Source organism: Lepidochelys kempii, chromosome 2 (assembly GCF_965140265.1).
Source record: "Lepidochelys kempii isolate rLepKem1 chromosome 2, rLepKem1.hap2, whole genome shotgun sequence".
NCBI classification, from domain to species: Eukaryota; Metazoa; Chordata; order Testudines; family Cheloniidae; genus Lepidochelys; species Lepidochelys kempii.
The window spans coordinates 61,579,705-61,605,304 of NC_133257.1; the positions used below are offsets into that span (position 1 = coordinate 61,579,705).

General features: G+C 39.4%; 1 protein-coding gene across 1 annotated transcript; it reads left to right on the top strand.

Moving 5' to 3' along the window:
* Nucleotides 1–426: 426 nt before the first annotated feature.
* On the top strand, nucleotides 427–24,023 carry COPS5 (COP9 signalosome subunit 5). The gene is made up of 8 exons (XM_073330962.1): nucleotides 427–620; nucleotides 1,049–1,283; nucleotides 4,734–4,862; nucleotides 6,383–6,448; nucleotides 8,438–8,523; nucleotides 14,008–14,119; nucleotides 16,643–16,791; nucleotides 20,163–24,023. The coding sequence occupies exons 1-8, from the start codon at nucleotides 466–468 to the stop codon at nucleotides 20,245–20,247; spliced, it is 1,017 nt and encodes a 338-aa protein (XP_073187063.1). The 5' UTR covers nucleotides 427–465; the 3' UTR covers nucleotides 20,248–24,023.
* Nucleotides 24,024–25,600: the final 1,577 nt, after the last annotated feature.

Below are 25,600 nucleotides of genomic sequence, written 5' to 3' on the forward strand. Positions count from 1 at the left end.
TTGTGTAATTTAGATGGATCTCCTCTCCCCTCCCCACGTAGTGTAGACCAGCCCTAAGACACCAAATACCAAGAGACTCACGGTAAAATTGTGAGATTTAGCAACTCTTGCCCCCGGGCCCTATCTCTTACTTTCCAGACTTCAACATCCCTGTGTTGCACACGCGTGCGCGAACACCAGTATGGGTGTGAATACGTGAGCGCACCTGCGTATCCACCTGAGCGTCTGTGTTGCGTTGGTGACGCATCACCTCGTTGGCAGCCGTGCCTAGTTCTCTGAGCAGGGCTCGGGCGGCACTTCCAAGGCTGGTCGCTAGAGGGCGCGCTAACTAGGCTGTCTCAGGCCCTGTGGAATGTACCATTCCCGATCCTCCCCCCGGCTGCTCTAGGACATTCCAGGGTTAAGCTCCCCCCCCCTCCCTTGTGGCAGTTGGTTTGCGCGGCGGCCCGGTCGGGCGGTGGGGGGATGGCGGCGGCGGCCGGTGCCTCCGGGAGCGGGATGGCGCAGAAGAGCTGGGAACTGGCCAACAACATGCAGGAGGCGCAGAGCATCGACGAGATTTACAAGTATGACCGCAAGCAGCAGCAGGAGATCCTGGCGGCCAAGCCCTGGACCAAGGAGTGAGAGCCGGGGCCAGGGGCCGGCCGGGCGGGGACCGGGCCCAGGGGTGAGGGGCCGGGATACCCGGGCAAGGAGCGGGGCGGGCGGGGCCTGGGGCGCGAGGCCCAGGGAGGGAGCTCAGGCTAATGGGAGCGAGGTGGCGCAGGCCCGGAGGGGCAGCGGCGCCCAGGGGAGGCGGGGATGCAGCGCGGCTGCAAGCGGGGGATAGGGGTGGGGAGGCAGCGGGGGTCCGGGAGGGGTGGTTTGGGTCCTGAACCAAGGCGCGGTTCTGGGGTGGGAGGAGGTTGAGATGGGGGGCTTTGTTATAATAAACCCCAGCTACTTCCTCTCCCCTCTCCTGTGTTTTGCATGTCTTTTCTATGTCTGTTTTCCTTGTCAGATTAGATACTTGGGCTCTTGCTAGCGTCTCTCCGTTTTTTTCTTGCAGCAACCACTACTTCAGATACTGCAAGATCTCCGCCCTGGCCCTGCTGAAGATGGTCATGCATGCCCGGTCTGGGGGCAATCTGGAAGTGATGGGGCTGATGCTTGGGAAAGTGGATGGGGAAACTATGATTATCATGGACAGCTTTGCTTTACCGGTAGAAGGCACTGAAACTCGAGTCAATGCTCAGGCTGCTGCATATGAATATATGGCTGCATACATAGAAAATGCAAAACAGGTAAATAAAGAGACCTATGTTTTATTGCTGCTATAATGACACATCCGGTTGTAACTTACACTGGGTTTTAGGATAGTCTGTCTAGGTTTTCTTATAAAGTTCCATCACCAGGATATCCTTGCACAAGATCAGAATTAATAAAAAATTGATAGTTCTCTTTTTTTCTCAAATATGTTTAATATCTTTGTTTATCATATTTAAATATTGCAGTGTTCTTTCACCTTTGTAGATCTGAGTTCAAATTCAGGGTTGGGTCACCAATTAATTGAGTGTAATTTTCTTTACATTTCTGCTCATCACCTAGGAAATGTTTTTATGGGTGCAGTCAGTTGCTCAAGAATGGTATAACAAAAGAGCTTATTTCTTCACAAATTTAACACAGTTATTTGTGGCATAAAAACTAAAGTTCATGTCAAGCATTAAATCTTTGTATTTCACAACTATCTTATTTGGTTGCTATATAACACATATATAATAGGTATAGTGTGGTTTTAGCTACTTATTCTTTTTATATAATCTATTTTGTTTTCCAACAAAAGAATCTCTAAAATTCATTTGGGAATAAAAAATAAAGGAGTATATAGTTGTCAATGTTATTTACTAGTAGTTGAACTTTATAAGCTATGAATGTTTGAGTCAAGAAGGAACGATTAACTACTATGAAATAGTTCTTTCCTCCCGCCATACAAAGTTCCCATGTTGCATTCACATTTAGGCCCTGATCTTCCAGTAGGTTCACCTCAGACAGAATTGGAGCTTTAATCTCTGGTAGATCTGGAGAGTTTGTCCCAGGTTAGAGCTGCTCTTATATTCATCTGCCACATCATATACTTATTTTATATTAATCTCCCACTGAAAGTTTGATAATCCTGTGATGCAGAATGAGCATTAGATCCCATCCAGTTTTCCCAGTTCAATTAGTTTTAGTAAGGCCTTGTCTATACTTTAAAAAGTTTTACTGTGTTAATTATATCTGATGTGATTGAGCAGACCATTTCATTAGTGCAGAGTTCTACTAAAGTTAGTGATGGAGCTCAGATTGCAGGATTGGGGAATTCTTATGGAATTCCTGCTATATTTACACTTCATTTACTTATAGATTTCAGTATAAATTGCAAATTGGGTTAGATTATAATATGAGAAAAGAGCATACACGAGGTCTTTTTTGTTTATTAAAAATATAACTTAGACTGTAAAAAAGTTGTAATTTTTTAATTTGCTGCTTTGGTATGGCCAGTTCAAGTACCATTTAAAAAAAAAAAATAGAAACAGTTGTTGAGTTGGCAGTAGGGTCCTTTGCCCTCCAACAGGGGCTGGATATCCCCCCACCTCCTCCATTTCTCCTATCCCTGGGTAGTGAGCTTTCTTCTGGACACTAGAACTAATCCCAGCTCAGAGACCCCCTGGAGGCCATTTGGAGGCTGCCACCACCCAGGTTCCCCTCTCCCAGGGCACAGGGCCCTGTGAGAAGTACAAGTCCGTGCCCCACTCTCTGGGCAGCCATGGGGGGTGAATTCTTCCAGGTCACACGGGAGCTGCTGCTGGTGGTGATTAGGCCTAGCCCATGCCACCTGGTGGAGGTGGAATTGCACCTGGGTGGTGAGTCGGGTGAGCTCCCCAGGGATCTCTGCCCCAATCCACATATGTGCCCGGCCCTGCCTTTCTCATCCACCTCCTGTCGGGTCATGACAGAAGGGCATCTGGGTTTAATTTGAGTGAGTGGGTCGCAATGTCACTCAAATTTGCAGAAACTATAAAAGGCTGCGGTGTGTTTTAAAAGCTGTGGTTTCTCAACAAAATCGCGGAATGCTATTTTCTTACTGTCTTAAATATAACCTTATGCTTATTCAGACTGTTTTAGGTACCTCACTATCCCATTTTAAGTAGGTGATTTTGAAATTTATTTTAATCTAGCTTGTTTTGTCAATAATATATATATGATATCTGAAAAAATTAGTATTCTGTACATTTGTTTGTTATAGTGATTTAGCTAATGTGAACATTACATTTTCATCTGAAAAATTAGTGCCAATTCATTTATAATAATCTTACAGGTTATTTGTAACAGAGTGAGAGAGACATTTTTTCTGCAGTCTGTTTACTTTGTGCTGTTGAGCACTTTGATATATAATCAGCTTCTCAGTTTTGTGGATGGTCACTTTTGCTATTAGTCTCATGCACTACTGTGATGACTTCATTTTCATTCACTGCTCAGTGAGGAGCTCATGTGCATGCTCTTTCATAGGCCCTGGTTGAGGGATGTTTGCAGTACAGGTTGAACGTCTCTAATCCGGCACTCCCTGGTCCAGCAACATCTGTGGTCTGGCATAGGCGCTGACTCCGTGGGTGCTCCGGGGCTGGAGCACTCACAGGGGAAAATTTGGTGCAGAGCATCCACTGGCGCCAAGCTCCCCTACCGCCCGTGCCTCTTGCGCGCCGGCAGCCCCGTGCTTACCTCCTCTCTCCCAGAGCTTCTGGAGTGCCATGAAAAGCTGATCCACAGAGTTCAAGCTCCAGGAGGGAGGGGGAAGATCTGGGGCCAATGGCCGGGACCCCAGGCAAGGGACCACGCTGGGTGCAAAACCTGGGTGTGCTGCAGCACCCCTGCGCCCCTACTTCCCACACCTGTGGAGACCCGTTGGCACTCTGCATTGACCTCCCGTGGTTCGGCAAATTCTCTGGTTTGGCACCAGTCAGGTGCCAAGGGTGCTGGACTAGAGAGGTTCAACCTGTAATATCTGAAACTAGTTTAGTTTAAATTTTTTTAAATTAACTGATAGTAAGTTGACAGTGTTCCTTGATATCAGCTGAAGACATTGACTTCTGTGTTCATTTAATCAGATCTCACCTGTAGGGTTGATAAGACCAAAAAGTATTACTCTTCCTTGGAAGAATGTAGTGATGTATAAATGATCTGTTCTTCTCTCTGTATCTATTAAGCATGTAAACTGTAAAGCAAGTAAAAAGATGCTTTTATTTTACGCAAGATCCTGCTTCTGTTTAAAGTTGGTGGCTAAACATCCATTGATTACAATGGATGCAAATCAGACACTGTGTTCTGTCTTGTAGTATTATTTTAATGATTTGAGTTTCTTGTTTAAAACTCTGTATTTGTTAGAACTGGTTGGACTGTATAAATCCAAAAGCATGCACCTCTATTGCATGTTGGAAAAACCAATTGTTGGATGCCAGGAATTGAGTTGTTCGTATCAGTGTAGTTATAACTTTGTGCCATATGACTTCTAAAAACGTTTTAACCAGAGAAGGCTTAGGTTATTTAAAAAACATATGGGTTTGAAACTTGGCATAGTAGTGCATGTAGATACTTGCATTTTTTTTTCCCCATAATGTATCTGCAGTATGCTAAAAGCCCAAAAGAGGGCATCTGTCTCTTTCATTATACAAAGAGTCTTTTAATGTTATGTATTTCTTTCCCCTTCACTTCATTAGGTTGGTCGCCTAGAAAATGCAATTGGCTGGTACCACAGCCACCCTGGCTATGGCTGCTGGCTTTCAGGGATTGATGTCAGTACTCAGATGCTTAATCAGCAATTTCAGGAACCATTTGTGGCTGTGGTTGTAAGTATTAGAAGTTTATTAGTTAAGCATTCCCTAGTCTGACAAAATTGTATAATAACTTAATTTCTTTGTGTTGAGGTGAAAATATTTACTTGCAGTTTTTATCTAAATATCTATCTATATTTCGTTAAATAACTCTCTGATAGTGTTTGTTTTTTATGGGGGGGTGTAGAATCCAGGCTTCAGAGCAGTATATCTCCCTTACCACGCTTTCTAGGCTAAAGAGAAAGTCAAGACAATGGTATACAAACAAATTTGTTCACTGGGACTGGAGAGATTTCATTCACTGCATCATTCCAGGTGTAGTCTGTTAAAATCTTCTCTAATCTTAGATTAGAAACCATGCTTGTTACTTCAGCAAATAATTGAATAGCCCACACTGAGCCTTCCACCTTAGATCTAAAAACTTTAGTTCTGTGATTCTCTCAACCTTCTGTAGTAAGGGACGCTGAGTAAAATTGCTCACAAAACCGTGGTATTCCTCATATAACATGCATTATCAGTAAAGTCACAAAATTATCTTTTTTATATGTTCTGAGAAAATTCACTGGGCCCTCCAGCCCCTCAGGACTGCAGGTCACAACAGTTGAAATAGAAATTTAGCCTTTGATTTAAACAACAACTTTATATAACCACTTGCTCTAGTAAAGAGTGTAAACACCAACAAAAGAATGGAATTATTTGAGGAATAGTTGGCCGTCTAATTAGGATTGTGGGATTAAATTAGAAAAGTATAAACCAAATATTAGAAAAAAGTTCTGGACACTAAAATCTGTTTTGTTGTGGCATAGTCTCCCAAGGAAATGTTGGAAGCCCCTTCAGTTTTACTTCTAAAATGAAACTGGCCAATGCACTAGTAAATGTATTGTAGAGAGAAAAGGAGTACTTGTGGTACCTTAGAGACTTAACAAATTTATCTGAGCATAAGCTTTCATGAGCTACAGCTCACTTCATCGGATGCATTCTCCACTGAATGCATCCGATGAAGTGAGCTGTAGCTCATGAAAGCTTATGCTCAGATAAATTTGTTAGTCTCTAAGGTACCACAAGTACTCCTTTTCTTTTTGCGAATACAGACTAATACGGCTGCTACTCTGAAACCTGTATTGTAGAGAATAATCCTGCATTATGCTCCTGCTCTATTCTTCAAAATAGATTAGATGATCTAATAGGTATTTCCATCCCTAATTTCGGAGGGGGGAGGGGGCTTAAAATTAAAAGCAGTAAGTATCACCGTTGTATTGACTGACAGATTGCAACATTTTTATCACACACTATAGTACAGGATTTGCTGAGGCTGATACTAACCATTCTGTTAATGTAGAGAAGTGGGATTAATGGGCAGCTGTTGATGTTCCACTTTCTTTTCATGAGTGCTCCATATAAACTGATGTCAATTACAAAAGTGCTATGCTTTATTAGAGAACATAATGCAACTTTTTCAAGTTATAGTGATTGAGTGTAAGTAGATCAATAAGTATGCCACCTGCATATATCAAAAATCACCTATATTTTTACAGATTGATCCAACAAGAACAATATCTGCAGGAAAAGTAAATCTTGGAGCTTTTAGAACATATCCCAAGGTAAAAGTTAAGGTTAAAAAAAGTATGTGTATTATCAAGATTATTAAACTGTATATAACTAAATGCATGGGTCCCATTTTTAAGGGTCATTATTAAGCATGAAAAGCACGTTATCTGACCGGTCTTTCCTTTTTTTAATATTCTATATCTTCCTTTTTCAGGAAAAGATGTAATTTTTTCCTAACCTAAAATAAATATTAAAATATCATCATATTATGCATGCCTCTTGGAAGAAGAAATAACTTTGGTAAATAATCTGATTTCAGTTTCAGGGTTCCATTGAATTACTAACAGACATAAATAATAAATCTGGGTATTGTCATACTTAAATAGTCCTCTTTACGTGTTGTTTGTGTTTAGAGACGTTGAATTATAGTCTTCTTTCCACAGTTTTATTCCCTGTTGTATTAAATTTATTTTTAGATATTGGAGCTGCAACATAATTGCAGCAGTTAAATATAGTTGTGCTATTTCTAAAGTTTCTGCGGCATAGATCTATAAGAATTTGGATTGTTATAGGGAAGAAGGAATAGTAAATTTATGACTTATTAGTTCAAAATTCTGCTTTTGGCTACACATTTTTTTAAATCTGGGAATCTGTATTGAGATTGCTTTGAGAAAAGCAAGAGTCAGAATTTCATACTTTTATTTTTGATAGTCTTTTCAAAGAAATGCTGTTAGATTCACAGGATTAAAAAAAAAATCACATTTTGAAATGAAATTTTAAACTGAAAATAATAACATACATAGCAAGCTGAAGATATTTAATTTAACTGAAAATTATTTAAAGCTGAAATATAAAAATAAAACTAGGAAAAATTTAGATCAATGATAGAGAAATGAAAGTATAATTTAATTGATATATCCTCAAATATAATTATACCCTCCTAAATTCCAGTTAAGGCCCTCATCCTGCAAAGACTCACACACATTCTTATGCACTATGAATAGTTTTATTGGCTTCAGTAGGATCGCTCACGGTGCATGAAATTTAAGCATGTCTTTGCAGAATTGGGGCCTACTTCTGCAATGTGATTTGTTAGCATGGACCTTGACACTCATGCAGAGTACAGGTAAAGTCAAAAGGACTCTGGACATGAAGGTCTGGGCTAGTGTATGCTATTGTAAGAAAGTAGAAATATTATTGTCTTATGGAAGACACCAGTCTGGCATCACATTATAATTGTAAAAATATGTGTGAAAAGTTCCCCATTGCATTCGTGCAGTATTTTTTTGTTACGAATGAAAAGCAGGTCTGCATCGACTTTTTTCTAAACAAAAGGAAATGAGTATTTGTTGTTGTCAGAACTTATGTATGAACCAAAAAAAATCTCATATAAATACTTTCAGGGGACTAAACAAGAAGAAGAAATGTAACTTGAACTTAAAAAACAAATCACAGTTAGACATTCATTTTAGCAGAATGTTTTAAGAGGAGTAATGGAAATGATTCAGGTGGGTGGTATTGGCCAATTCAGTAGTTGTGAAGGCTGCTATTGACTAAACTGGAGACTGAAGTTTTGCGACAGGTACAAAGTGGGCAATAGTAGTGCAGGGTTCATTTCACTACTGTGCTAATGTTTGTCAATCCTGTTCTGGCACAATCACTTCCAGGGACAATGAGTAGTCTCGTCTCCATGCCCCTTCCATCATTGCCCTAAGAGAAAACGATATGGCCATTTATGGTGGGGATATCTGCCCAATGAGAACTGGCTGAGACCAGCAACTTACTACTTACACATTTTTGCACATCCATCAAATAGTAATGACTATTAACCCAGGCCAGATGAACCAGTGATCAAGAGAGAAGATTCCAAAATTCATAAGTCTGCTGGGCCATCCGTTTTCCCTATGGAAGTTGTTGTCTTTATTGGGAACTTGAACAGCATTTGCAAGCAGCCTTAAAATGACTTCTTTCTTTTGCATGAAGAAATGTATTTATTACTTTTTCCACTTACTTTGGTGGTTTCTGTTTGTTTAACTTTTCAGGGCTTTAAGCCTCCAGATGAAGGGCCTTCAGAATACCAGACTATTCCACTTAATAAAATAGAAGACTTTGGTGTGCACTGTAAACAGTAAGTAACTCATGAATTATTATCTGAATCATGAGTAGAAGTTCTCAGTCTTTCTCCACCTTCTACCATGGCCCTAAGTGCCATGGTTTCTTGCAGTGACCCAAATACAAAAAGCCTTTGTTTTCTTTGTGCTGCTGGCTTTATGGAAAAGTGTTGCGAGCTGTCATTCAGCAGGGAGATGGTTTGGGGAACACTGCTTCAGTGAGTCAGATGAATGCTCTGAGCAGCTGTGTCAACGCAGCTAGCATTTTGCCATCTTCAAGCATTGCGTCTCTGGAGCAGTGTAGTGGGGGTGGAAAGAGGAGCTGCTGCAACGAGAATGGGCTGATTAGCATCAAAGGAGGCAGGAAAAAGAGCTGCTGTTAATTTGCTTTCCTTTAGTCTTAGAGGTCATTTGGTTTTAGCAATTTTTGCTCCATACCCGTTCTCATGACCCAGTTGAAGTTTGCAGTTTGAGAACTCTTGACTCAGAATCAGTGTTTAAAATAATTTTCAAATTCATATCATTGTCAGTTTATGATGTATGATATAAAATATTACTTAACACAATTCACTTGGGAGGGCAAGTTATCCTTTTGGTATATTTGGTACTTATGCATACAACTCTCACTATAATTAATGACAGGATTCAGAGTAACAGCCGTGTTAGTCTGTATTCGCAAAAAGAAAAGGAGTACTTGTGGCACCTTAGAGACTAACCAATTTATTTGAGCATAAGCTTTCGTGAGCTACAGCTCACTTCATCGGATGCATACTGTGGAAACTGCAGAAGACATTATATACACGGAGACCATGAAACAATACCTCCTCCCACCCCACTCTCCTGCTGGTAACAGCTTATCTAAAGTGATCACTCCTTACAATGTGTATGATAATCAAGTTGGGCCATTTCCAGCACAAATTGAGAAAACCTGGATTTGTGTTGGAAATGGCCCAACTTGATTATCATACACATTGTAAGGAGAGTGATCACTTTAGATAAGCTGTTACCAGCAGGAGAGTGGGGTGGGAGGAGGTATTGTTTCATGGTCTCCGTGTATATAATGTCTTCTGCAGTTTCCACAGTATGCATCCGATGAAGTGAGCTGTAGCTCACGAAAGCTTATGCTCAAATAAATTGGTTAGTCTCTAAGGTGCCACAAATACTCCTTTTCTTTTTATAATTAATGAGTTACATGTTGAATGATTCATATGTTGATGAAGGGCTAGACTCCAAAGGGATGGGTAGTTAAAACTCTGGAGAGGTGTGGGAAATTGCATTATTGGCAATAAATGTAGTCTTTCAAGGCATTCCTGTCATCATATTAAGAAAAAAAACACTTTTCCCTTTTCCAAACTAACAACTTGAAGGCCATGCACTTAAAAAAATAAAGCTTTATGAAAATCTCAGCTGGTAACTATTATTAATTATTTGCATTACCATACCAGGAGCAAAGTAGAAATGCCTGGCAAACACTTAACTGCTAGTCATTCTGACTATTCATTATAAAGCAAATGTTCTAGATCGGGGTGGGCAAACTACGGCCCGGGGGCCACAACCAGCCCTTCAGATGGTTTAATCCGGCCCTTGAGCTCTTGCCAGGGAGCGGGATCCGGGGCTTGCCCTGCTCCGTGTGTGCTGTGGCTCTGCGCATCTCCCGGAAGCAGCAACATGTCCCCCCTCTGGCTCCTACACTTAGGGGCAGCCAGGGGTCTTCGCATGCTGCCCCTGCCCCAAGCACCACCCACACAGCTCCCACTGGCCAGGGTTCCTGGCCAATTGGAACTGCAGAGGCAGCATGTGCAGACAGAGCAGTGTGCAGAGCCATCTGGCCACAGGAGGAGGAGGGACATGTTCCTGCTTCCGGGAGCCGCTTGAGGTAAGCGCTTCCTGGAGCCTGCATCTCTGATCCCCTCCTGTGCCCCTGCCCTAGCCCTGATTCCCCTTCTGCCCTCTGAGCCCCTCGGTCCCAACCCAGAGCACCCTTCTGGACCCCCAACCCCTCATCCCCAGTCCCAACCGAGAGCCCACTCCCCCAGCTGGAGCCCTCACCTACCCCAACTCCCTGCCCCAGTCCAGAGCCCCCTCCCACACCCTGAACTCCTCATTTCTGACCCCACCCCAGAGCCCTCACCCCCTCCTGCACGCCAACCCCCAATTTTGTGAGCATTCATGGCCTGCCATACAATTTCCATACTCAGATGTGGCCGTTGGGCCAAAAAGTTTGCCCACCCCTGTTCTAGATGAAGTTAGATTGTTTGTGCATTTCTGTGGCATTAGATTTTTTTCTTTAAATTTACCATTACCCTTTTTAATCTGTTCTCAGATAAATGGAATTTTTCAATTTTATAAAAATTGTAATAATTACCATAACAGTCTCCCTCTCAAATAGCTAGTTAGTATCTGTTCTAAGTCATTGTCTTTCTTGAAGCTGCATGACAAGATTTACAGAAGAGGACTTCCAATCTTCCCCAGGGGAGGATAGCCATGAAAAAAGAGGAGGGGTTGAAATTGCAGACACTAATTATGCTTTAGTCTGTTGGGTGAGGAATTGCTAACACCATGGTATTTGTGATGTTCGTTCTCCTGCAATATGAATGAATCATTTGTACCACAGAAGATTAGAATAGTCGTTTCCACCCACTAGTATGTGTACCAGGACTTGTAAATCTGGTTTTAGTGACAGTTTCTTTCGGCTTCTCTTTCCTAGCTTAATGATGAGCTTCTGTGTTTGGGTCCTGGTGTGGTGGCAATGCCAGTGGGCACTGGGTAGAAAAGCAGAGCTACTGCTTTATAATCATATACACATGTCCAGCCACCACCCTGGGGAGTGACTGCATTCAACCACTTCTCAGCCATGAATCGGCCCCAGTGGTTGCACTTTTACCTCATCTTTGACTGCTATTCTATTACAGTACTTAGTTGAGAGGTCCTCTTTGAGGAAGAGCATGCTAAATAGGTTTTGTGTATTATACCAAATGCCATCTCCCTTAATTAAAGTGTCAGTTCCTAATGATAAGCACCTCAATTAATGTTGAAAAAGCATTTAGCTTATAAATTTACAAATGTGAAACTTTTGTAAATGTCTCTGCTTTTGCCATTTAATTTTTAAAAGGGAATTATGTTTGGCATGTTACTTCACATTTTAAATTTTTCTTCAGGTGTATATTTGTAGATATATGACCTAACACACACACACACAGGCTCTTCCATGATATTTTAAATTGGGCATCATTTTCCTTTATTTTTACTAAGTTGATGAAAACTATTTGTCAGATGATTAAAGCACAGGCCTGGGAATTGGGAGATCAGGGATCTAATTTTGATTCTGCCACAGATTTCCTTGGGCAATTCACCTTTGTGCCTAATTTTTCTGTAAAGTGAGGATCTTTCTCTTCATCACAACATTATGAAGTTTAATTTATCCATTTTTGTAAAAGACTTTGATCATCTCAGATGGAAGATGCTATGGAAATGCAAAGTAAAATAACTGATTTTTATTACAGGAAAAGTACAAAGCCAGTACAAGGGGGTTAATTGTAAAAGCACATTTTAACAGCAAAAATGGACCATTTAATATATCTCATATCTCTTGTTGCTGACACTCCCCTTCTCACTTATTGTTTTGGCTTTCTAGCTCATTATATGGTTGACTTGGTCAGCATTAGCAGATTTCACTTATAAGTGCATTTTTCCTAATATGGTTGAGTTTTACCTAACAGGTCTCCCAAGAGCAAGGTTAATATATCATTGCTAATGGATTAGTGGATCTGTACCATTTAAATTATTCAAAAATAACTTCTGTGCAGTGACAGAGGAAAGACTGGCAATAATTTTTTTTTAAAGAATGATTTAGTGATTTTAATTGGATAACATATAAGTGGCAGTTATAACTGCATCAAAATAAAACCATGTAAATGCTGTAATAGCCACACAAGAACAGGAAGCCCAGCAATCATTTAACTTCAGTTCTCTGATACTCAAAAAAGTGTACCTCATGTTCCAACTCCCAGTATGTTGCCTTTAGTACATAGATAGAAATGTTCTTGCATAGCTTAAAGTGAAGATTACCTTTTGGGCATGTCAGGTTCTCCTTTTATAAAATCCTACATGAAAGTTCTGTTTTCAGGAGCATCACATCATCCACCCTCCAACAGCCTTCTGAGAATTACTTTTAACAGATGTTTGAAAAATTGTAACAAAACTTAAAAACAAATGAACAGATCTCTTTTCTCCCCAGTCCTATTGCAGTCTTTCTATTCCTTGACAAATCTGATTTCTCTTCCTGCAGGCCTCAATCCATTTTGCAAGCACTTCAGAATGAGTACATCAAAAGAGACAATCTATAGAAGGCATGAGCTAGGGAGGACAGGAGGGTTCCTTTTGGTTTACACATTTAGGATGAATTCCCACTAATTGGAAAGGGGATATGTTCTACAGTTGGCAAGGCTTTCTATATACACCTGTATTTGTAAAACAGCTTAATGGCAGAAATAAGTATTTTTTTAAAATACCAAATCTTCTATTTTTTTACTTTCAGCATAATGCACATCTGAGCAGCAGAGAAGGTTGCAATATGTATTGTTGTCTTGTAAGATACAATATGAATTGTATTTAAAACAAAACAGGATAGCTTATCTTCCTTATTCCTTTGTTGTGAATTCTGTAATATCGGGAAAAACTGTCTTATTAACACCTAAGATGCATAACAAGGGATAAATAGGCTCTTTGTTAAGCTTACCACTATCCAACATTGCCACTTATCACATTCCACTAGATCAGTAGTATTTCAATTTACTTTTATCTATAAATTATAATAATATTTATGATAGCACCCAAAGGTTCCAAGCAGGATCAGGGCCTCTTTGTAATATGTACTATACAAACACTATTAAAAGGACAGTAACTGACCCCAAAGATCTTGTGTTACAACAGAACCTAATGACAGGTTTCAGAGTAGCAACCGTGTTAGTCTGTATCCGCAAAAAGAAAAGGAGGACTTGTGGCACCTTAGAGACTAACAAATTTATTTGAGCATAAGCTTTCGTGAGCTACAGCTCATTTCATCGGATGCATTCAGTTTCGGAAACTGAATGCATCCGATGAAATGAGCTGTAGCTCACGAAAGCTTATGCTCAAATAAATTTGTTAGTCTCTAAGGTGCCACAAATCCTCCTTTTCTTTTAACAGAACCTAAGTGGATGAAGAAAACAGCATTTGGTTAGTTATAACTGTATTAAAACTGCATACATCAGACACAGGAGGGAAATCCGTCCTCAGAGAAATATTCATGGTGTAGATCTTAATGTGTGTTACTGTTGGACCCTAAAACATTGCGTCATTTGTCACATTGGTTGTTCCGTTAGTCTTTGCATTTTTGAGAAATGCATTTACTTTCTATTTATTCCTTTTCAGATGCCTGTGACCATGAAGATTTGATTGTAAAATACCCTACATCTTTGACTGGTAGCTAACTAAAAAATTTGCTTTTTTTTTTTAAATAGGTATTATGCTTTAGAGGTCTCCTACTTCAAATCATCTTTGGATCGTAAATTACTTGAACTACTGTGGAACAAATATTGGGTGAACACACTCAGTTCTTCTAGTTTGCTTACTGTAAGTAGAATAATATATCCTATAAGAGTTTAGGTACCTCTGGTGCTAAAGGTAGGGATCTCTGCTGCCAAAGGTAGTTTGCTTACTGTAAGTAGAATAATATATCCTATAAGAGTTTAGTACCTCTGGTGCTAAAGGTGACTCCTTGGAGCTAAAGGTAGGGATCTCTGCTGCAAATTGCTTAATGGAAGACTGCTGAGTAATTTTGACTCCAGATTTAGATTCTGTGCATCAGGTTTTACAAAACCAAATAATAAAGAGGAAGGTTTTCATGAACATAAATAAAACCTTTTCTGTAAACATTTTTCTGTTTTTACTATTTGATAACCAGAAAGTGAAGCTAACTAGTTTGTTCTCATTGTTTAAGCTGAGTTTCAGTTAAATCTATTTTTTAGTATAACATTTAGTATCCCCTTACTGCACAGTAGTAATTAGTATCCATTAAGGGTTACCAGGTATATAGGCTATATATTATTGATGGTATTACTAATTTTATTATAACTCCTTTTAAGCCATACTGAGTATCTTCAGAAAGGGACTGCTTTTTGTTGTAACCATGTGCCTCAAGTAGAAATTGTGACTTGACCACTAGATAACTACCATCCATTGCATTCACTGTACTTCTGTTATGAACATACTTTTTACTTTGGATTCAAATCTCATTTACTTACTTCAATAAAAATCCAATGCACGGTGATTATTTTAGAATGCACACATTCTTTAATATGTGTTTTTACTCTGCAAAGCAACTCTGTAAAATGATGTTGTGAGACTCCCTATTCTCTCAATTATTCCAAATCAAATTTACTGCATTTGCAAATAAAAATATTGTTCTTTCCTAACTTCCAATCCTGGAAACTTGAATAGGGATTTGAAAGTCAAACTTTGCTTTTTCCAGCTTCATGCCTAGTAAAAGATTCTGCCTACAGTAATACCTGTGCAACTCCAGTGGGCCAAACTGACACTATTTCATACTCTGTACAAGTCTGTTGTATTCAGTTGGATTGCACAGTTGTAAATTAGAGCAGAATAATATCCATTATTCTCAGTGAGGTTGCATAAATTGAACAGAGGGCAAAACTTGGTCCTTCATTTCTCTAGCAATGTTAATATCGCTTGGTTGAATTCTTTAACCTGTGAAAACTGAATACTTCCTGTGATCCATAGGAACCTAGTCTGTAGACATGTAGTTCTATATTCCTGTGAGCTGTAGGAAGAAATACCAGGTAAGGAACAGATTTAGGAGGGACAAGTAGGAGAGCTTCCACCATTTTGGAGGGTGCTACGTGTTGAACAGGAGAATTCAGTGCTTCCACACACCTTAGTGATGAAGTCAAGACTTTGCTGTGTCTGTGTTGGGCTCCATCTTCTGCTGCCACCATTGACACTAAATTCAGTTGTGCAGCTTGCTGTGAATTCAGAGACACCCATATCCCACCATCTGTGGTGCTCCAAAATTTAGATCAGTGTATAATCTGACACCCAGGGAGCTGGGAGATCAGCCATTCACATTAGGCAGAAAGAAGGTTCTGAGCCAGGCTACCTGTTCAACATAGGGAAAGCTGAGGATGAAGATGAGGAGCCAGGCCTGGAGAGCATAGCAATAGAGAAAAACAAAAACCTCCTTTTAAAATAATGACTGTCAAATCATCAGGTTTAATATCAGACTGAGTATTTTCAACTGAGAGTCGTGGGAGGATAAGGAGGGGAAATGGGAATGAGGGGTTATTTCATGGTGATAGAATAATTTTAATATTACCACAGTTTTTCAAAGCTAGAAATTTTGACTGTTTAGACCATTTTTCCCCCTCATCAATATCAATTAAACTATCCCATTGACAAAGTTCATTCATTTTTTTCAGTTTTACACAATGCAAAATTCCACCCTGGAATGTTTTGCATGTTTTTCATTGGTAATTTTAAAAAATTACCTTCAACCTAAGATGTCTTGTGGTGTATCACACTGGGAGTAAATTTTTTTTTATGGCCAATTGATGAAACCATTAAAATGAGCTTATAATAGAAATACTGATAGGTCCTTCCCTGCTACCACATCTCTGAAATGAGACAGTAAAAGTGCTTAGCATTATCTGTCAATGTGCAGCTCTCTTTTTTTTAAGATTCCTCCATCCCCCAAAGATTTCCCTCTGCAAAGGCCAGCCACTGTGCTGATTGTCCTGGCCATGGATGACTAGATGTCACTTATTCTGGCTCCGCTGTTCCTGTATCACTAGGGGGGTGGCTCCAGAACAGCAAAGAGCTCCCACTCTCCGGGTCTAAATATTCTGCATACTTCATGCCCTCAGCTCTTGCTAGCAAGCAGTCAAAGGACTGAACTGGTCTCAGATGCACATCATTCATGTAGGTTACCTGTTGAGCTCCAACTGGTCTGCCATGCTAAGCCCAGCACTACTTAGACTTAAAGTATTTTGTGAGGTTGCTTACTTGTGTATTTTGTGCATAAATACCAACATGACTTACAGCTCTATCTATAATACATTTAATGGTATCTTATTCCAACAGAATGCTGACTACACAACTGGCCAAGTCTTTGATTTGTCTGAAAAATTAGAACAGTCAGAAGCCCAGCTGGGCCGAGGGAGTTTCATGTTGGGTTTAGAGACACATGACAGAAAATCAGAAGACAAACTTGCTAAAGCAACAAGGGACAGGTGAGATAATACATGTCTGGATTTTGTAAGAAATGCTATTCTGTTTTAAACTCTAAGTTCACATACTTTAAACTGTGATCTGTAGGGAATTATTCTCCAGTTCCTTAGCATTTTGGAGGAGTCAGAGTAAAAAATACACTGCTGTAATTTAGAAATTAAAATATAGAAATACCTCATTTACATCACAAAGGCAATTACAATTTTTGTATTTACTACAGCGAATAAACTGTTTATTAACTGAAGCCATGAAGAAATCCCTTTGGATTTATTATGTATTGCAAAGCTTTTGTGTCATCTTAAGCAATCAGACAAGATGCTAGGGACCTTTGACCTGCTTCAGCATGGCATTTCTTTGGTGGGCCTCATAAAAATGACATTTCAAACTTCTGTGTTGGCTCCACTAAAGTTATTAACCAATTCTGTATTTCTAGTTGATCGGTTTTTAATCAAAAATATCCTTGTTAAAGTTCATTCAAAATATAGGCAATTTCTCAAATGCAAAAGGCTAGCTTAGGTTGAGCATCGCATTTCTTATTCTTGCAAGTGTGTTCCAACAACAGCAAAGAGGAGAGAAAAGAGTAATCAATATATACAGTAAAGTAAGGACTTTTGCCATCCCTCTAAACAGCATTTTACAGTTCTGTCTAAACCATTTAGTCTTATAAAAAACTGAGGACTTGCCTTTCACATCTTTTGCATAAAACATTTCCTTCCACAAATGACCACGCTGCACCTGAAGTGGGGGTGAACATTGTCATGGCTTGCTGGAAGAGGGGTAGCAGTGCTTTATGGATGGGGGAGGAAGGAGGTCAGAAGCTGCTGGAAAAAGAGTAGGTGGGGGGTCAGTGTGGGCAATGCTGATTAATCTGGAAATGTAAGTGCGGAAGACTTTAAAAAAGGCAGGTTAGGACATTAGAAGACCTTCCTCCACTTATCAGGCAAGGCAGCACCCACTCTCCTTCCCCTCGAGGTGGCAAATATCATTTTGGTTAGGACCTGCTCTGGGTATTGTGCTAGTCTCTCCTTTTTAGGGGGGCTGGGAAGGAATTTTTCCTTCACCACCATATTGGCTTATTATGGTGAGGAGGAAAGGGGGTTAGGCTGTATATGACAACTCATTTTGTAAGAGTAGGGCAGATGTACAGTGCAGATGCTCCCTGGGGAAGACATCCAATGGCCAGATAAATGGCCTCGTAAAGGACTTAAAAAGGAGGTGCTGGCTAAAGGAATGGAATGGGGAAGGGCTTCTATGATTGGTACAGTAGGCAGCCAACCCCACTTTCTAATAGCCCACTTTAACCCTCCTAAGAGTGGGGGTGAATGGCAAGGTCGCAGCCATGGGTTGGCTAGGGGGACCTGGATGGAAAATGAAAGGGGTGGGGGAGCTGGTGGAAGCCCAGGTAGTTATTTGAATGAACATAGACTTTCCTGCACTGTGTACTTGTATCTGCATCTACAAGTTACGGTCTGATTAAATCCACATGAAGTGTGTTCTGTCCTCCTTTTGGTATAGCTGGACAAGGAGGAAACCTTTTAGGAAGACCTTTATGAAAATTGTATGTTTCAGATTAGTTAGCTATCCTGAACACAAATATAATTTTCTGTTATCAGTTAATGAACATACTATACCTGGATGCATATTATTTAAAATGCACTCCTGATACTTTCTTCAAAAATATTTCCTTTTTTTTTGTTGTTGCTTTAAAGAATTACCCGACCTCCTTTCTGGGCTCTGAAGCTCTTAGGTGATCACCTGTTGCTTTTTCATTAGCTTTCATCAGTCGCCAAAGCAGTTTTTTTACAACTTGATTTAATCTCCAACATGGTTACATATAAAGTATATCTATGGCACTATTTAACTGTTGAACAGTGATGCTTTACAAACTATGAAATGTCTTCCTGTGTTGTGTAGTAAGAAAGAAGCATTTCAAGTAATTTACTTCAAATAAGTGTCCCTAGAACTCATCATTGTCCAGCTATGCTGGAAGAAGAACAGGAGGCACTGGATGTGGTTTAATTAGAACACAACTCTATTCTTAACAGTCTGGGAGTACCTAGCAGATAAAAGTGTACAGTTCAGGTAATTCCATGATCATTTTCATATATACCCACGGGCTTCCGTCAGCCCTTCCCCTTTTCTATCCTGGTCCCCAGCCAACCTGCAGCTGGGACCTCACACGCCATCCCCCACAAACACACACGTCTCGAATGAGTGTTGGGGGGGCTATAAAAGCAGGGGGGTTGGCTCCCAGCCGTGCCATTCTAAGAACCCCCCCCATGTCTGTTCATTTAATACCTCTTAAATCTTTCACAAATCCATTTTATCGGACCGCTGTATCCATTCCCTACGGAATACCTGCACTGGACATTGACCCCCATATTTACATAATGAGTTGTGACATCTTAGCCTAACTCCTGTTCCATGTTTGCCCCAACTAAGGCCCCCTCCCCACGCGCCAACCTGCTGTGGGGAAGGCAGAAAAAAACTACTTTGCATTGGCTAATCTGGTCCATGGACCTATATAGTGTCCCCTCTCTTCCAATCACCTAGGGGAAAGGATGGGTCAGCGTGCCCATGCTAACCTGCTCTACAGTTGCTGTAAAAATCACACCATGCCTCTCAAATCCCTTCCTCTAGCAAGTGTGTTGACTGCCCCACCACTTACTGTACAGTGTGGTCATTACAGTTCTGGCATAGTTATTGTCCTTTCATATTTTCATAGCTTTTTAAGCTTGTTAATCAAAATGCTATTAGAATCTAGCGTGAAGAAGTTCTTGTGGGTGACAAAAAAGAACACTTAACTTTTTCAATCCACTGTGCCACTTCAGTGGCATGGCTTCAGTGAAGCTGGGGTTTCTTTCCTTTCTAATTGTTACAGGATTTGAACTGATCAGATATAGACTGTAACTCTTTCAGAGGTGAATGAGGGTGGTGGTTTTGTTTTGTTATGCTAAAACCATTAGCAGAACATATTTAATTTCTAATATACACTTGCTAAAAAAGCAAAGTATTGGAACTGATTTTCTATTACATGAGTTCAGGGTTTTATATTTCCTTTACTATAGTTAAATTAAAACCTAAAATAATGGATGGAATTCAGTTTCCTGTATTTTAGGTTAATGTCCTAAACTGTTGGACAAAAAGTATAGTCTGAAATTGGTTCTTGACATGTAAAGAACTTGTCAGTTTACCTTTTCAGATAACTAATAGCTTTTGGCAACAACTAAATTGATGTGTGACTTTTCATATCTGGACAGTTGTGAAGATTCATGGGGTTATGGGCACCCCGAACTCCTGAGACAGTCGAATAACTTATAATACAGTGACAGTTCGGTATTTAGCCAATGTTGAATTTATACTTGTTTTTCAGTTGCAAGACCACCATAGAAGCTATACATGGATTGATGTCTCAGGTTATTAAGGATAAACTGTTTAATCAAATTAATATTGCTTGAAGTGCATCGCCAGCTGATATGCATCTCCAAGGCTGAAAAAGTCATGGTTATTTCTTTCTTTTGGACATGTTCAGTTTTGGAATTAAAGTAAGAATGGATAATTATTCAGTTAATTTGTAGTACTTTCATCTTTCCCACCTTTTTGCCCAGTTTTAAAGAACAGATTGTTCTGAAATTTATTGTAAACTTTGTTCTCTATCATAAAACACAACCATTTTGGATAATTGTTTCAGAAGAAAAGAAAATGTGACTGTTATTAGATGCTTCTCTTTAGTATTTATATCTGTTATCAATCTGCAATAAAAAAAATAAAAATGAGCAAGTGATTTTTTTGGTAAACACTTATTTCTAGCATTTCATTTTTTTCTGCTGTTTCCCCAGAACAAATTCTTCTAATTCATCTAGTTTTGAGAGACAATAAAGCTAATTTAAGAAATTCTATTTTTGTTAAGAACATAATTTTAATATGCTTTCCCAACTCTTCTTTTAATTTTAAAACCTTGAATCCCTTTAGGTTAGTTTTTTAAGCAAAATTCTAATTGAAACGTTAATCGCTTATTTTTGCAGATTGAGTCAATGGGGGTCTGTTCTCATTCATGTATTGTAAGAATATCTTGCAGCCATGCCGTGGAATTTGTTTGCTAATACCCTACTGTGTTTCGTAGAAAAAAGAGTGGCAAATGAATGGAAGCCAGGGGAGTGATAGAATTATTAGTACACAATGCCCTAATGTCATCCAGATATGATTAGAGAATAGAAAATAAAATGAATGTAGTTATTCTTTACATACAACTCAGCAGTTATGAAAGAACAGTAATTCAGTGTTTGAAATCCCTGATGTAATTCTGTTACGGTATATGTGTATAATAACAGTATCATTAACCTCCTTATGAACAAGAAGATTGTGGCAAACAAAATGTGTATGCTAAAACTAAAATAAACATCCAGAGAAAGATGTGCAGTTGAAATATTAGTCTTCTGTGAAGTTTTTCTTTTGAATAAAAAAAGTTTTAAGTCTTAATAAATTATCATGCTTGAGATGATCTCCATGCAATTTCTCTCTGGAAGACTCTTGTGCTGTATGTACTTAGTGCATTGTGTATTAAAGTACTTAACTAAAAATAAGTGGATTCGATTAAAAAAACAAGGAAAAGCAGAAGCTTCTTGCAAATGCACAAAACCTCCATTTTTACTGAGTGCATAATTTGCATTTAAAGTGAGGGAGCATTAGGAAACAGTTTTTTGCAAGAGGGCTGAATGTGTCTCCCTCTTTACGTTTTAATGTTTTGCCTTTTTAAATTTAGTTTCTTGACTTTTTAAGAATTCCAAACAGTAATTGAAAATGTAAAATATAGCTGAATAGTCAAATAACAAATTTGCAGTTAAGCCATGTAGTTATCAGATGATTACATAAACCTCTGTATATTACCATTATCCTTTTCCAACCCTCCCTCTGTTGCTTGTCACATACACTTGTTTCATGAAGGGGAAGAAGATGAAAAATGAATGTCTTGAAAAATCAGTTTAATCTAAATCTAGGACTATAAACACTAAAATGCATGAATCATAATTGTATGCTTATAATTTGGTGTTGCTGCAGGGTTAAGTTTGTTTGGGTGCCTTTATGCTGTGTTTCCATAGTTTAAGATGTTTAGGTTTCTTTTAAGTTTATCCTTAATCCTGAATTTCCTGTGTTTACAGTGTTTATTTTGGGGATAATTTACAATATGCTTCTTGTAACATGCTGTAAAGCTTTATACCTTACATAATTGATATGTACTCTCAACCATGCCCTCATGTCAGTCTTTTGTCTGGGAATTTTAATAGCTATTATTTGTATAATGCTTTTCATTCAGATGGATTCCTGTGTACTTTAAGCAGATATGCAAGTTATAAAATGGAATTATGTCACTCATGAGGAAAATCCAGGCACCTCTAAAGTTAAAATGTAGCAAATATTTAAAAGCAACATTATGTAAAATTTTAGAAAAGGAAATTAATTAGAACTTCAGGGGCAGCTTACGCAGAATGTAAAATTACCTGACTTAAAATTTAGTAAATTCAGCGTAAATTCTTCTCCATAGGAAAAAATGCCATGGGATCTGTAATGATCACAAGATGGTCAGTCATCAGTGTCTTCGTGGCCTTACCCTATGACCTAACACTGGCAACTGTAGGTTGTGCAGGAGCAGACACGCTGCTCACAGCTGCACTGTATGTAGTCCCTTTTAGAAAATTTAAAAAAAAACCTACAGCAACTGTATTGGGATACTGGGGAAAGTAATTTTTCCCCCAGTGTTTCCCACACAAGAACTCACAAAACTACAGTCTAGTATGAAACCCTTATCACATAGAATGAATGATATATGACAAAAAGCAAGAATACTAAGCACGGAACGTTTAGAAAATGGGTTTTTCTTTAGCTGTATACTAAATATCTCTTCGGAAACACAACTCAAGTCATCAGTGAGAATTTGCTCTGTAAGTGCTGATCTCAAGTTGTGACAGTACAAATATGTATGTAAAATGTTAGTATAATATAGCCTTTTCAGAAATCCTCTGTATTTTAGCATGTGTACGTGATATAGTAGTTTTAATAGTTACTTTTTAAAACCCTGGTTTCAGGAATTTAAACTCTGCTTGTTTAAAATGGCAATGAACTGAAACTTCACTTACATATTATCAGGCCAAATAGTTATTTTTATTTCATATAATAAAGACTTTAGACTTTCAGGTGCTATTTTATGATGTTTTAGCTAAAACATAGCAATTTTTTTATTCATCTAAATTTGACAAAAATATACAGACCTAAGCCAGTATTCATTTATATAATTTGTTTCATAATTTACTGAACACACACTATGTTTGTGCCCCATGCCAGGCTCTTGGTACTGTTCAGGAAATGAAATAGTAACTTGCTAGTATTTGGTGAGGCATTCATACCCCTATTCCTATTCCTGACTTGGCTTTTACTGAGGCTACAGTGCTGTTTCTTTCTCTCCAAGCTGCCCAACAGCAACAAAAGTTGCTAGCTGTCTTACATAAAGGCACATTTATGGGCATATTCCAGAACACAGAGAATCATAAAATGTATGGTAAACAGAATATAAACACAACTGGCCAACTGCTACAAAAAAACTTAGGGAGCTAGTCTCTAACCTAAATTTCATAGAATAGTGGTTGAAATGTGAAAACTTTGTGTTTGGACTTGACAGCTGCATGTTGTCTTTCCTTGGTATAGAAATGTGTGATCTTCTGTTTGAGGTATCACTTGTTTACAAATTAATAGATTACACAATTCAGTCCCTGGTATCATGCGTGTAGTGTAATTTGACAGCACACTGCAGTATTTCAGGGCATGTATTTCTGTTGCACAACCACATTTCATTTGATTAACTTTTTTTATTTTTAGAAAACAAATTTCATGTTAGAAATAAAAACAATTCAAACAAGCACAGTAGTTTCCTCAATTAGTGTTACAAAGGGAGGTGTTAGATGAACTTACAGACTTTTATGTTGAGAATTGCATTTGAAATCCCCATCCTTTCAGAAGTCGTCAACATTTCTCCTGTATCTCAGTATATGCTCAGATATTTCCAACCTGTGAGTACTATATTTTACTGCGTTGTATTAATTTTAGTCTGTAGAAGCTCCATAGCACAGGAGAAACGTGTATTTCTAAGTCTAAAAGATTAGAAACTAGGCCAGAATTATAGTTAGGATGCTAACCTCCTTTACTGTACATGCCCTTATTAAAGAAAGATCTTCTTAAACTACCTTTCAGTCTTGTTCTTTGATTATTGAACTATTCAAGGATGCACTGGTGCCCCACCAGAACTGCTATTGCTGCTTTGCAGTTCTCTGTTTAAATGCACACTAAATTCTGGCAATGGAGCAACTACCCCTACATCAGTGGTTCTGAATCTGCGGCCTGTGGGCCAATTTCAGCCCAGTCAGCACAGAGCTGCAACCCTTGTGACATCCTCAGGGCCATACAGGTAGTATTGGATGCAGCCCACAATGGTAAATAGGTTGAGAACCACTGCCCTAAATGAATCTTTTTGTTTGGAAGATGGAAATGTGCTGCTGTGAATAGCACATTGAACTGGGATGAAGGTGCATTTTGATTATATTTTCTGATTTGGATAGAGCCAAAGTGGTAGAATTGTTCGTAACCTTGAACAAAATGTTATGGTGGTTCTTTCAAAAGTTTACAACTGAACATTCACTTAATACAGCTTTGAAACTTTTCTATGCAGTAGGAAAATGCTGCTTTTTTAACCATCTAAATTTAAATGAAACAAGCATAGAAAGTTTCCTTACCTTGTCAATTTTTTTAACGTTCCTTTTATTTTTTTAAGTAGTTTACTGTGCTGTATTTGCTTTTTTGTTTTTTGGTTTTTTTTGGCTCTGCTGCTGCCTGATTGCGTACTCCCGGTTCCAAATGAGGTGTGATTGACGAGTCAGTAACTCTGTTGTTTGCAAGTCTGAGGTTCTACTGTATTATCTCTTCTATGTGAAATTCACTTATTTTTTCCAAAGCAAAAACATACAGCAAGTTTTAATGCAGTGGTTCTCATCTGATTACTCATTGTGGGCCACAGGGGCCAGGTGGCAGGGCAGTGACTGCCCTGGAGCTTGTGGGGCCAGGTGGCTGCCTCCAACCTCTGCCATGTGGGGTGGGCCGGCTGCTCATCCTGGACCCCCTCTGCACAGCTGCCCCAGACCCTGCCATGCGGGGTGGGGACAGCTGCCCTGCATCCTGCCACATGAGGCTGGAGTTTGCAGGGCCGTGTGGCTGCCCTGACTCCGGAACCCCACCAGGTGGCTGATCCGGGCCCAAGAGCTCATGGGCCCTGCTGGCTGCCTCAGACTCCAGAGCTTGTGGGTTCGCCAGAAGCACCAGGCCCCAACCCCATGGGGCTGGCCAGGAGCCCCTGACCCCACGGGTCCACCAGCAGCCCCAACCCCTCCCCCGCTGCACTGGGCGGCAGGGCAGCCCAGCTGGACCCCTCCGCATGTGGCAGCTGGAAACCCACTGGACCTTGGCCATGTGCTCTGGCCTTTAGCACACAGCTGAGCTGGGCTGCAGCTATGTGCTAACGGGGCTGCGTGCAGCCCACAGTTGAGAACCGCTGTTTTAACTGTTCACTAACTTTTCTGAGGTTTTACACTTGAATTACTAAGTTTTAAGACTACTTTTTACCCACTACATTAAGACTATATTTTATAATACATTGTTTTGACAATATACTGTAATACAAAATATTGTGTAGTCCATTATGAAATTCTAGCTAAGAGATTGTTTTAGAAATAGCGCCCTACCAAATTCATGGTCCATTTTGGTCAATTT

Coding starts and splice junctions, on each gene's coding strand:
- COPS5 (XM_073330962.1), top strand. CDS start 466: ATGGCGGCGGCGGCCGGTGCCTCCGGGAGCGGGATGGCGCAGAAGAGC. Junction 621..1,048: donor GCCAAGCCCTGGACCAAGGA/GTGAGAGCCGGG, acceptor TTTTTCTTGCAG/CAACCACTACTTCAGATACT. Junction 14,120..16,642: donor GTTCTTCTAGTTTGCTTACT/GTAAGTAGAATA, acceptor TTATTCCAACAG/AATGCTGACTACACAACTGG.